The sequence below is a fragment of the Dromaius novaehollandiae genome, chromosome 29 (assembly GCF_036370855.1).
Source record: "Dromaius novaehollandiae isolate bDroNov1 chromosome 29, bDroNov1.hap1, whole genome shotgun sequence".
Lineage (NCBI taxonomy): Eukaryota > Metazoa > Chordata > Aves > Casuariiformes > Dromaiidae > Dromaius > Dromaius novaehollandiae.
In genome coordinates, this window is record NC_088126.1 from 2,419,526 (window position 1) to 2,432,310 (window position 12,785).

General features: G+C 60.1%; 1 protein-coding gene across 3 annotated transcripts; it reads right to left on the reverse strand.

The window, feature by feature from the left end:
* Positions 1-4,145: 4,145 nt before the first annotated feature.
* Positions 4,146-12,441, reverse strand: GOLPH3L (golgi phosphoprotein 3 like). 3 transcript variants are annotated; one of them, XM_064499158.1, is made up of 6 exons: positions 12,184-12,441; positions 11,403-11,518; positions 11,041-11,223; positions 6,158-6,289; positions 5,913-6,027; positions 4,146-5,373 (listed from the first exon to the last, which is right to left on the reverse strand). In XM_064499158.1, exons 3-6 carry the CDS (start codon positions 11,209-11,211, stop codon positions 4,946-4,948), a joined length of 846 nt encoding a protein of 281 aa, XP_064355228.1. In that variant the 5' UTR covers positions 11,212-11,223; positions 11,403-11,518; positions 12,184-12,441; the 3' UTR covers positions 4,146-4,945. The 3 variants fall into 3 exon arrangements, with proteins under 3 accessions (XP_064355228.1, XP_025967349.1, XP_025967351.1); XM_026111564.2 differs by lacking the exon at positions 11,403-11,518 and having other exon boundaries at positions 12,184-12,440; XM_026111566.2 differs by lacking the exons at positions 11,041-11,223; positions 11,403-11,518; positions 12,184-12,441 and adding an exon at positions 6,492-9,465.
* Positions 12,442-12,785: the final 344 nt, after the last annotated feature.

The following is a 12,785-nucleotide window of genomic DNA, read 5'->3' on the forward strand; positions in this document are numbered from 1 at the left end:
GCAGGGAAGAGAAGAAGAGATACAAGGAAGGGAAGGAGAGACACAAGGAAGAGAAGAAGAGATACAAGGAAGGGAAGGAGAGATGCAAGGAAGGGAAGAAAGGAAGAAGGGAAGAAGGGCTGCAGGGAAGGGATGTGAGGAAAGGAAGAAGAGCTACGAGGAAGGGATGCGAGGAAGGGAAAAGTGATGCAAGGAAGGGAAGAAGAGATGCAAGGAAGGGATGCAGGGAAGAGAAGAAGGGAAGGGAAGAACGGATGTGAGGAAGGGAAGGAGAGATGCAAGGAAGGGAAGAAAGGAAGAAGGGAAGAAGAGATGCAAAGAAGGGCTGCAGGGATTTTCCCACACTCTGCAAACCCTCCAATGGCAAAGGGAGGCGGAGGGCACCCATCCGTCAGGGGGAAAACACCCCGAATGAATCAATGAATCAATGAATGAATGAATCAATCAATGGATGAATGAATCAATGAATGGGTGAATGGATGGATGGATGAATGAATGGATGAATGGATGGATGAATGGATGGATGGATGGATGGATGAAGCCCCTCTTACCTTCCAGCCGCAGACCCGCCACGCGCTGGACTTCGGGCTCCCGCAGCCAGCGCCACACGCGCTTGACGGTCTCGCGGCCGGCCTTGAGCTGGCTCCAGGGCTTGGGGTGGCGGAGCAGGGCGCAGAGGGGGCCCTGCGAGCGGCCCAGCACCCGCCCCGCGCAGAGGGCCCGCGGGACGCCGGGGCGCTGGAGCTCGGCCACCACGCGCCGTGCCACCTCCCGCGTGTCCGTCACCGGCGGCGGCTCGGGGGCGGCGGGGGGCCGCGGCGGGGGGCATGGCGGGCCGAAGGGGCTCTGCCCCGCGCCCGGCTCTGTGCCGTGGGGGCCGAAGCCGCCCAGCACGTTGCCCGTGGACACGCACGGAGGAGGAGGATGATGATGGTGCGACTGACCGGGAAACTTCTCCAGCGGTTGTAGCGGCGTCAGCGTGGTGTAGCTGCCGCCGGCGCCCGGCGGTGAATCACCCCCGAAGGGCAGCGCCGAGGGCGGCTCGGCCCGGGGGTAGTCGGGGGCGTCCAGCCCCGAGGCCACGAGCGAGGGCCGCGGCGGGGGGTCGTGGCCGGCCGTGGTGCCGCGGTGTCAGGCGCCCGCCCGGTGCCCAGGGCTCGGGGACGAAGAGCATCTTCTCTTTACCTGCCTGGAGAACTCATCGATCTCGGCGGCCTCTGGAGCGGGGCCGGGCCACCGGCTGCCACCGCGGGGAGGGAACCACTGAGCAGCCCCCGGCCCGGGGGGGTCCCTGCCACCCCCGGGGGGCTCCGCAGGGGCAGCTGGTACCGGGGCTGCGGCCAGAGCTCGGCCCCGCTGACCCCACGTTAAAGCGGCCAGAGCCAACCCCCCCCCCACCCCCCCCCCGTGCCAGCCTCTCCCTGTGCCTTTGGGGGCAATTGGCCTGGATTTGGTTAAAAAAAAAGAGAGAAAATGAGGAAAAACCGTGCACCTTGAAAAGGCTGTCGGAAGGCTTCAAGGTCCCGAGGGCCCCCCCAAAGTGCTCAGGGACCCCCCAAGATACCCAGGGACCCCCCAGAGGTGCTTGGGGACCCCCAATGTGCTCAGGGACCCTTCAAGGTCTCCAGGGCCCCCCCAAAGTGCCCAGAGCCCCCCAAAGTGCCCAGGGACCCCCTGGAGGTGCCCAGCCCCCCTCTCCCGGCACTACCGTGTCACCTCAAGTCGTCCCAGAAAAGGGGGGGGAAGGACCCGCCGGCAGCGGGGGGGTCCCCGTCCCGCACTGTCGGCATCATCCTGGCAGCTCCCCGGCTCAAAACCGGTGACTGGTGCTGGCACAGGCGGCTGCAAACAGCCCCGCGAGGGGGTGTGGGCACGTACAGCCGGCAGAAATACCTGCCACGTACAGCCGGACACTGAGATGTCCCCGCTCCCCAAACGCGACACCCGGCATTGCACAGGCGTAAAGGCAAGCGCAGAAACCTGTGCGTGCAGGTACAGCCGGACAGGGTCAGACACAGGCAGATGCACTGAGCGACAGTCAGACGCACAGATACAGCTGGACACGGGCAGGCACACACACATAGATGCACAAAGAGACACACACGGGGACACAGTCACACTGCACCGCTGGACACCGCCACACTCAGACACACAGCAGCAGTTGATCACAAACAGGCAGATGGACATGGGGATGCAGCTGGATGCATAGACACAGTCGGTTAAAGAGACACAGACACAATTTCACAGGTACAGTCGGACACATACAGGCACAGATGGACACATACAGGCAGAACGGCACACAACCAGACACAGATACAGTTGGTCCTAGCTGCACATACGGACACAGTCAGGCACAGTCATGCAGATGCAGTCAGACGCATAGAACCACAGCCACAGCCAGATAGACAGTTGGCCCTAGGTGCATGCGGGGACACAGTCGCACAGATACAGCCAGATACACAGGCACAGCCAGACACCAACAGGCACGACTGGACACAGTCAGATACATGGACACAGTCAGTTCAAAATATGGGCACAGTCAGACACAGCCACACAGACACAAGCAGACACAGCCAGACACAGTTGGTCCTAGATACACCCAGGGCCACAGCCATACAGATACAGTCAGACACAGAGTCACTCCTAGATACACCCAGGGGCATAGCCACAGTCACACAGATACAGCCGGACACAGCCAGACACAGCTGGTCCTACATATACGCAGGGCCACAGCCACACACAGTCGCACAGACACAGCCAGACACAGTCAGTCCAAGATGCACCCAAAGCACAACCAGATGCGGGCAATGGACTGCACAGCCCCCCGCGGCTTTGCACAGCTTTGCACACCCCCGCACACCTCCACACAGCCTTGCACAACCGTACCGCTGGCCGATCGATGGGGCAGAAAACAAAGGGGCCGCGGCCCTGTGCTGCTCCCTATCCCATTTTTTCCCTCTTTCCCGCAGGTCCTTGATGGGTTCCCGGCAGCACCTCGGTTGGAGGAGCGCCTTGTTAACCCCTCGGCAGCGGGGACGGGAGCGTCCCGGGGAGCAGACACACACACGGACACGCACACACGGACAGACGGACACGCACAGGCGCTCAGGGATGCACCCAAGCACAGACGGACAGGCACACGCACAGGCTTGCGCGTGGATGGACAAACGGACACACACAGGCACACGCGGAGGTGTGCACAGGCGCACACCCGCACACGGACACACAGCCGCACAAACACACACGCACAGGTGGATGGACAGATGCTCATGCACACACACGGATGCACACATGCAGAGGGACAGCCGGACGGACACACACACACGCAGATGGACAGCTGGACGGCAGGTTCCCATGGTTACCGGGACCGATGAATCGATCGGCCTCGGGGGTCTGAGGCAGCCGGCGGGGGGGGGGGGGAAGCGCAGCCCCCCGGGTCAGGACCCCCCCGTCGCGGTGCCTGTGCTCACCCGCACCGGTGACTCCCCCACACCCAGGCGTTGACCCCCCCCTTCCCTTGCAGCAGATCGATGCGGCCCCGATCGATGCACGGGGCGGGAGAGGCGCGTGCGCCGGCGCGGCGGGGGGGCTGAGCCCCCCCCCCCCCCCCCCCGTGTCAGGGTCGCCCTGCAGCACGGATGCAAAACCCCCCGGTGCTGCCTTGAAGGGGAAACTGAGGCACGGACGGACGGACGGGCCAGCGCGGAGGCTCTTTGGTGTCCTGACGCCTCGGTGACGCTATCTGGGGGGGCCGGGTGCCCCTCACCCCCGCGCCATCCACGAAGGCTTCATGCAGGGTCTTATTTCAGGGGCCACCTCCACCCCCTGGGGAGAAAAAGCACATTTTACGCACGTTTTCCACCTGCAGCAGCACCCTCGCTGCGAGCGTAAAGCCCCGTTTTCTCCCTTTTCCACCCCAAACCGCCGCAGGCAGCAGGCGATGCCCGAGACCGAGCCGGGGGCAAGGGACAGGGTTCGGTTTCACCCCCGGCTCGTCGCTCGGGGACCCAGGCCGGGATATTTGGGGCGCCGCGGGCCGGGAGCGAGGGCTGAGCCCCGCCGAGCTCGGTGCACGTCACGGAGCCGCTTACGTGGCCTTTGCGGGCTCGGAGGACCCCGGCGCATCAGAGAGCCGCCAACACCCCTCCCGCTGTAAAACCCTTTTATTACAAAGAGCAGTTGGACCCCGGTGGCTACAGCTACAGATTTAAATACCCAGGACTCCCTCGGGGTGCAGCGAAACCCATTAACGCTCGCTAAAGGAGATTAACGTTGGAGAGGAGAAAAGGGGGGAAAAAATAAATCACAGTTTAACTCTTCCTAAAGTGACCTCGTCTCTTCCTAAAAGGAGTCTCCGTGCTACGGGCAGCCCCGAGCGCGGCTCGGCCCCGGAGAGCGGCTCCGAAGAGGGGAAGGAGCCCGTGGGCGCCGGCTCCGGGCAGCACCCGGGAGGTATTTCTCCCTCGACGCCGACGAGCTCTGAAAGGTTTCGGCTTCTCCCGGCAGCCCCCGAGCAAACGTCGGGGACCAGGGAAACGCCTGCGGCATCCGCACAGCCGGGAAGCTCCCGGGGAATTGTGGCTCCGGGCCGGCACTACGGACACGCTCGGTGCCCCGAGCCCGGTGCTTGAAGGCTCCATCTCTCCCGTCGGAGCTGCCTAACAAGCACGTGGGAGCGTTTAGCTATATCCGAGTTTAAAAACTGGAAGTGGAAGAGTAAAGCCAGCGGCTGCTTCGCACGGATCAGCGGCAAGGTCCCGGCTCCTGCCGCCGGCGAGGTCGGAGCCCGTCCACGCGGACGCGGCAGCCGCGGCCCATCGCCGCACGCGCTTCCCCGCGGGCCAAGGGCACCCCGGGAGCGACGGAAGTTCTGTGCCCGAACAGTCCCGGCCTCGCGCTGGGAGGGTGAGGCTCTGCTGTCCAGCCTGTGCGGTTTTGGGGGGGTTTAAGACTTATTGAAGGCCGCCAGGACGGCCCAGATCATCTCAGTGCCTTTGGCTTTGGGAGCTTCCACCTCAGGGTCCAAATCCAGGAGGTCCTTGGACCTGTTCATCGCCAAGTCGTACTTGTCATCTGCCAGGCTGGCGAAAACGTTCTCCAGCACGTCCGAGGAGTGGGCCAGCACCAGGAGAGCCAAAGTCCTGCGGTCCATGCGGCCGGGGCCGTTCCCCCAGCGCTCCAGCACGCTCTCCTGGAGCTTCTTGACCAGGCGCTGCTTCTCGGTGGTGTTGCTGACGGGGTGGGTGGTCATGTCGAAGAGCAGGAAGTTCTGCTTCTCCGTGGTGAGGATGCCTTTCTCCACGAGGTTCTTGGCGATGCGCTCGCGCACGTTCCGCAGCTGGTACTGCAGCTTGAAAGGGTTCCAGGTTTCCCCTGTGGGAGAGCTGAGCCAGTTGGACCCCGGGGCAGGCAGAGCCTTGCTCCTCCTCCCACCCGCGAGCTGTTCTGCAGCCCCAGCTCCCTGTTCCCGGCCCAGGAGGATCCAAGTCTGCAAAGCCACAAGTCCCTCCTGCAGAAACCCTTCTCCAGGCTCTTCCTCCTCCTCCCGGCCACGTTCTGACCTGCTCGTCCCCGCCGTCGCTGCCCGGGTTCCCCGTAACTCCAGCCCCATCAGTGCCCACGGGCAAAGCTCTCGCAACCGCGAGGTGCAGCAGCCTGGAGCGGATCCCCTTGGAAACCCTTCTACCCAGAACCTCTGGGCCTGAGGCTCACTAAAGACTCAGCCTTAAAAAGCAGACGACGAAGAGCAAGGTCCAGACTTCCCCTGAGCTCCCAGTTTCCCCTGTTCTGCCCTCAGCCGGGTGTTTTGGTCATCTCTGGTCGAGCGGGAGCACGGCCAAGGCACAGAGAGGGGACAGGCCTCAGGGACAGCCCCAGGGACCCGGAGAGCCAGCGGTCCCCACCGGACCTACCGGTGAGCAGCTCGATCCAGGTCTGCACCGTTTCTGCAGACTCCGTAGCCTTGATGTGCCGGAGGGTCTCGTCCAGCAAGACGTCGCCAGTTGGAGCATCTGACTTCAAGAGCACCTAGAAGGACACATTGGAAACGCGGGGTCAGGCTAGGACGCAGGCCCGCTGCTTCCTTCCCCAGGGATCATCCGGAGCTCCGGCTGGGATCATCGCAGCCGAAGGACAGGCCAGCTCCTGGCACCGCTACCTTCCTGTCCAGCAGCCTCTTCTTCCGCACGGTGAGCGGCTCCAGCTGGATCCGGCCTCGCAGCGCTAGCTCGATGAGGATGCCGCCTCGCAGCCCCGAAGAGATGCAGTCGTTCCAGAAGGACGTGTAGCCCTGGGAGAAAGGGAGGATGGCATCGGAGGGAGAAAGAGCCTCTCCCCCAGAGGTGAGAAGGATCGAGGGTCTGCAGGGCAATTAGCCCCCTCCCCACCCCGAGGCTCAAACCCTCCAATTCAGCCCCCGCGCTTTGCACCGCAGCCTCGCCGTGCTCCCCTTCGCCAGGCAGCACTTAGGCGGCTGTGCCAAAAAACCGAACCTCAGAAAATCTCATCAGGCTTGAGCACGAACGGGAAAAATAAGGCCTCTTCCGCCGGCCAAACTGCTCGCAGCAGAACACGGCTGCTGCCCCAGGGCCAGGAGCACTGGGTTGTCACTGAAGGGATCCCTGTTTGGCTCCATCCTCGTGTCCTGCGTGTCTCCCTGCACGTCTGCGGACGCGCACGTGGGAAGTGGAAGGTGAAACTCGCTCTTTTTCCTGGCCTCTGCTCACTGAAGGGTCAATTCTGCCCTCCACGACAAACCAAACCGCTTGGGAACCCGCCAGGAACGCGCCTCCTCCCCTGCCTCCCTGCAAGGGGCCCGAGGTGGCTCGGCTGGCACGAGCGGCATCCACGGAGCAACAGCTGGTTTCCATCAGGTCAGCTTTCCCGCATTCTTGTTATCCCAGATAACGAGGCAGCTTAAGAGCACATGAAAGCCCCCGCCGATTCCAGGCGTGCCGTGAGGACAGTCAGTGGTACTAAGATACTGTGTACGAACCGGAGCAAAACCGCGCGGCTCCCATTCAGGGGAGGTGAGACCTTCCCGGCGCCCTCTCCAGATTCCCCTTGGACTCATTACATCCCACCTGCCTAAATCCGCCCTGCGGGTTTCTGCGAGTGAAAACAGGATTTCTAGCTGAGGATGAACGGTCTGTGCTCAGCGATGCTGCGGACTGGAAAATTCGTGCCGGCTCCTCTCCCGGAAACGGGCAGATCTGGCTCGAGGATGCAGCGGTCAGCGGGCTGGATCGTGCACGGCGAGAAAACAGTGCGGTTTGGTGATTTTGATCAGATTCAGTGGAATTTAAACCAGCCCATTCCACACCCGGCCCTGAGCACCGTTTTCTCAGCCCGGCAGGGGAAGAGGGGTTGCTATTTAAGTCTCCCCAGCTCTAAAAAGAGCCACGGCTCAGTGTGAACGACCATCATCTCGACTCCGGCATCCCAGGCTCTCCAGCGGCCGCTCCTGAGGGCGCGCGATGCCAACGCCCGAGTTTTCGCCCGCGGCTTCCCACGCTGCCCCGGCACGGCCGCTCGAGTCCCGACCCTGGGAAAGGCCAGCACCGCTCTCCTGGCGTTTGGCAGAGCAACAGGAATGCGCGGAGGTCTGGAAAACATGACCTAGGAGCAACGACGGACTGGACTGGGGTTCTCGGCCTAGGGAGGAGAAAGCTAAGGGAGAATACGATAAAAAGGTTCACGTATATAAAAGGCAGCTGCAAAAAGGAAGGGAATATTCAGCTCTCCACTTCCACCGTGGCTTAGACAGATTGTAGCCGAGGAGATTGAGACGAGCGCTAAGAAAAACTAACTGCACGGACAACAAAGCCTGAGGACGGTCTCTCTGCGGTGGGGCAGGGAAGGGAGGTCTGTGTCGCTTGACATTTAAGACCAAATTCAACTCGCGTCTCAGGAGAGAGCCGATTGCGGGCTTGCAGCAGTGGGACGGCCTGGGCAGCCTCTCCAGTTCCCTTCCTCCACCTGTATCTTCTCATTCGAACAATGCCTAGTTGTTGCAGCCCGATGACTGTTTTATTGTGGCAGGCCCTGCACAAACATAGCAGAGTCCTCAGATTTCAGGCAAAACGGACAAAAGGGAGGGCTGGAGGAGACACTCGTCCAGGCAAGCAGCGGAGCTGGCAGCTGTGTTCAAGGTGAGCTGGACCGAGGGTGAACAAAGCAGGACGCGGAGTCACAACATACTTATTTACGACGGGACGCTGATGCACCAGCAACGCTGTGGCTCGGTTCGTGGTTGTAACTCCCTTTTTGTCGATCTTTTCCCTCGTAGGAACAGGGAAAAGGAGAGAAAGGGCAGATTTAAAAGTTACTGGGAGACTAAAGACAAAGCAGTCCAGCAAGTCTCCTTCGCTACGGAAACAGAGTTAAGAACATGCAGTCCTCTTAAACAGAAGGTTTTACAGTCCACAAGGGTAAACGCTTGTCCCCAAAGCAGCTGTTTATACAGTGCGTTTTGACACCGGATCGCTCAGCTTGCTTAACACAGGGAACCATAAAAGAAATTAAAATCTATTTGCTTTCTTCGCTTCCTCGTGAAGAAAGACAAAGACACCCTTCATCCTTGCCCTGTTAAGTCCTGCTCAGTTCTGTCCACAGGGGAGACGCTATTTTTTAACACGACCTCTAGAAAGAAGTTCTCCAGAAAAGGACTTGGAGATTACCGAAGGTTTCAATTCACTGCACCAAACATCCCACTGCAAAATTTTAAGGGGCTCTGAAATCAAAAAAGTTGAAATTCACCCAGGAGCTTTCAGCTTGAGAAATCAGAGTGGTTACAAGTGCCAGGCTGGGGCTCAGCCAGGGTCTCCCAGAGGGCGAGATTGGCACTGAAAGTAATGAAATCCCACTGCGAGCTCACTGGATTTGGCTAAAATTTCCTAGTTTTTCCGATCATCGAATCACACGTCAACGACAGAGCTGGGAAAGCCTTACGCCTGGGATCGCAGCTCCCTGCCAGGCTGGCAGGCTATTGCTACTTCTGGTTTTACAGTCTTTGAGCTGGAAGAATGCGGAAGGACCAAAAAAAAAGGGGGGGAAAGCTTTTTTCTGATCCATTGTGTTCTCCTATCTTCCAGGTGATTAGAGAGCCATTCCCAGATGTTTTCAAGGAATGCTTTCTGGGTGGGACAAGCATGCAAAGGAGGTAGCAAACAGCCACCTCCTAGCAAACAGAGGAGAAAAAATTGCGAAGCGGAGTGGGGCTGCTTCTCCAGTAATCCCCCCGTCCTGGGAAACCACGCGCTCTGCGCGCTCGCTGCCTGGCTAAGCTGCACGTCCAGCGGTGACTTATCAAACATTAACTCAGCAGACAATGCCACCTCCCCACGGGAGAAGGAAAGAAAGGTCTGAAAAACCAGCCTGAACGCCCCATTTCTGAGAGGGGGCAGTGACATTTGTCAATTCTGACATCGGCACAATCGTAGCGGGAGGTTTTTTGAAAGAACATGACCCTACCTTCTCCAACAGGCAAATGTGATTTTTGGTTTACAGATCCTTGGCTGAAGTTCTGGCTTGCTGGGTTCTAGTCTGGTTAAACCGAGCAAACAGGGAGCCGGCACTCGACTTTACTGCAGAGACCCCAGTTTCCTCCCAGAGCAGCGATAAATACTGAGAGCATGGACTGAGGTCCTGCATGCCTGGGTCCTCACCTCTCTTCTGAGAAGGCAATGAGGAAGGAACCGTGCAGAAATACATGTTAGCCAAACCAGGACTGCTCAGCAACGTCCAGGAAGAAAGCAGACCGTGCCGTGCTCCCAAGCTGCTCTCTATTTGCTCTAAAATTATTTGCATGATGTTCTCGTTACAGCTTTGCTCTCCTGCTACTTCCTAATTCCGCTCCGGTGAGCCCTAGATCTTATCTGGGCTTGTTAAAACCAGGGCAGCTCCAAGCCTCTGCCCCTTACGCAACCACACCACAGCTTTAACAGCCACCGCGTCTCCGCGGGGCAGAAACGGGCTCATCCGAAGGGCTCGAAGTGGAGCTGAAAAACCAGTGTTTAAGGTTCTCCTCTACCATCATCATCCCAAGAAACACCGTGGGCAACTGCTCAGCTTCTCTGTCTCAGTTTCCCCATCAGTTAGGCAGGAATAGCAGCATCGCTTTCCCCCAAAGCGATCAAGAAGATGCGTGCGTTAAAGAAGACGAAGCACGCAGACACAGCAGATAAGCGCCCAGCAGCTCCCAACCAAGCGATGGCACAACTCAGTCCGAGATACCGTCTTTTCCTTTCCCAGCAGCTCGTTCCAGGCAGACCTGAGCAACAAGTTGCTACCGGCTGATAAGCACAAAACAGATCAGCTTGCTCGCAGGCCCGTTCCAGCAGAGAACACCCTCTGAAAATACCCAGCTGGGAAGTTCATACGCTGCTGTCCAGGAAAGCTGCCAAACCGGCACACATCAGGCCAGGCAAGTGCCCCTTTTCCCCGAAGCCTGGAGCTGCAAGATGCCGTTCCTCCCCGGCTAAGGACACGGCTCCCTTATCGTTTCCATGTTCAAACTGATCCTGCACCTGCTTTAAACGCCCGGTCCAGCTGCACTCTCTCGTCTCGTCTCTTCTCTCAGAAACCTGCCCCAGCTGTTTCTCACATCAATTTTTAGAAAAGCGTAAACAGTGCTGGGAAGGCCTTTGCGTTTCAGCTGCCGGTTTCAGCTAGGGAAGCCTGCGTGTGCTTGGGAAGAGGGCGCTTACCATCCGAGAGGTGAGGCGGTGGCTTCTTTTACCCCAGGTCTTTGACCCTGGGGAAGAACAAACGCACCGCTGCTCGGCAAAGGGCAGTACAGCAGGACTCCGTCACCCCTCTCCCCTCCCGCTGCCCCCGCGCAGAGCTGGCGGGACCGCACTGCAAGGTCCTCATCAACCGCTCCTGCGCACAGCTGGGCTTCGGCCGCAGACGGCTGACCTGGAACGAGGTGGGCTCCAAGGAACCCGCGCAGTCCCTTCCGCTGCGCGCCGAGGGCCTCCTCTCCGGATGCGCCGAGACCTCCCCAGCCGCCTGCGTGGGTGCCGGGGAGCAAGGCCTTACCTCCTTGTCCTTCAGCCCCAGCAGCAGCACCTCCTCCATGAGGGTGAGGCGCATCTCCTTGGAGTCGTTGGCGTCTTCGTCGTTCAGGTCTCTGTCCGCGGCGGTGTCTTCCTCGCCGTCGGGCTTCTTGTCCGAGCTCTTCCCTCGTCCCCGGTGCGTCAGCGTCGTCATCCTCGCCTCCGACTAGCAGCACAGGGAAGCGAAGCCTGAGCCGGGTCTAAACGCGATGGGCTACGGGAGGGCGAAGCCCCCAGATCTGAAACGCGGACGCCAGGGAGGGAGGGGCAGGGCTGGGGGACCCCTGTCCTCGTCACCCGGGAATTCTCAGCTCCCCCCTCCCAGGGCGGCTGTACCTGAGTTACCTAGGGAGTGGTTGCCTGTAACTTAGCGACCTGTTTAAAGAGACGATTGCACCTTCGTAGAGGTGACGAGGAACTTGAGTCACGGCAAAAGCATTCGGCCGAGGGGACGGGACCTCCTGGGCACACGCATGACGGAGAGGAGGTTCAGGTTCAGGCTCTCCCACCCACCGTCCCGGATGCTCGGCAGAGCCCCGGGGCAGTGACGAAAGAACACCTTCCTTTAGGCTGATTTCTCTCTTATTTTCCCTCCTATACGACTTAGCTGCTTGCAGTTGATACTTAATTGTCCAAGGAGGTTAACGAGCTGCTCCTTTTGTTTCAAACTCCCAGGCTGCTAAGCCAAACCTTGCAGGAGCACCCCAAATCCCCAGCCCTCTTCTGCCCTATCCTCGACCCAGTCCCCCGTTCCCAGCCACCCTGTGTCCCAGGGGCAGCTCAGTCCCGTTAAAAAGGCACCAGGAAAGGAGCCGCCGGGCTGGATTTGAGCACTGCAAGAGCATCAGGCTGTGTGCGCGTGTGGGAGGGGGGGAAATACCTCCTGCAGCCTCTTTCCACACTCCAGGAATAGATTAAGAGCCCGGAAAGACACATCCACCTCCTCCTCCCTCCAGCACGAGCCCCCGTGCAGCAATAATTAGATTTGACAACTTTTCCCCCCGCCGACACACGCAAACAGCAAGGCCACGACGGGCCAGCAGCCTCCCTCCTGCTCCCCGGCGGAGTTTCAGCCCCCGAGAAACGCGACCCGGAATAACAAACCGCCCGGTTCGGCCAGCCTTACCCGTGCTCGGCGGGCCCCCCCCTCTTTCCCCGAGGTTCCCGCGAGCAAACTTCGGAGCTGGGGAAGGGAAAAAGCTTCCTGGGTGAGCGGGGCAGGGGAGGGAGCAGCCGGCGGCTTCCTGGCCTCCCGGTAAGCCAGCCCGGTGCGCGGTGCTGGCAAATGGGAGCCTCCAAGGCCGGGGAGCCTCCAATGAGCGCGGCCAGCGGGCCGAGGCAGCGCGGGAGGCAGAGGGTGGGATTTCTCCTCCTCCTCCTCTCCAGGAGGAAGGCACAGGGGTGTGGAGCAGCGCTGCAGGCCCGCTGGCCTGGCCCCGGTCCCTCCCCGCGTCCCCGTGCCGGGCAGAGGGCTCCGGGGCGCCCGGCGCCTTGTGCGAATTGTGCAACGTGTTTTTTTCACACGCACCTGGGCGAGGACAAGGCTGCGGCGTCGGGAGACTTCCAGGCAGGGCTCGGTGGGAGACTTCTGCCCACAAACAGCAGCCCGAGGCAGGAGAAGGGGAGTCCTTGGCTGTAAAAGTAAATAAATAAATTCATAAATAGTTGCAAAGGAAATCTTGTTAAATCAGACTGCGAAACTGGCAAAGCCTGAGGCTACGCAATGAC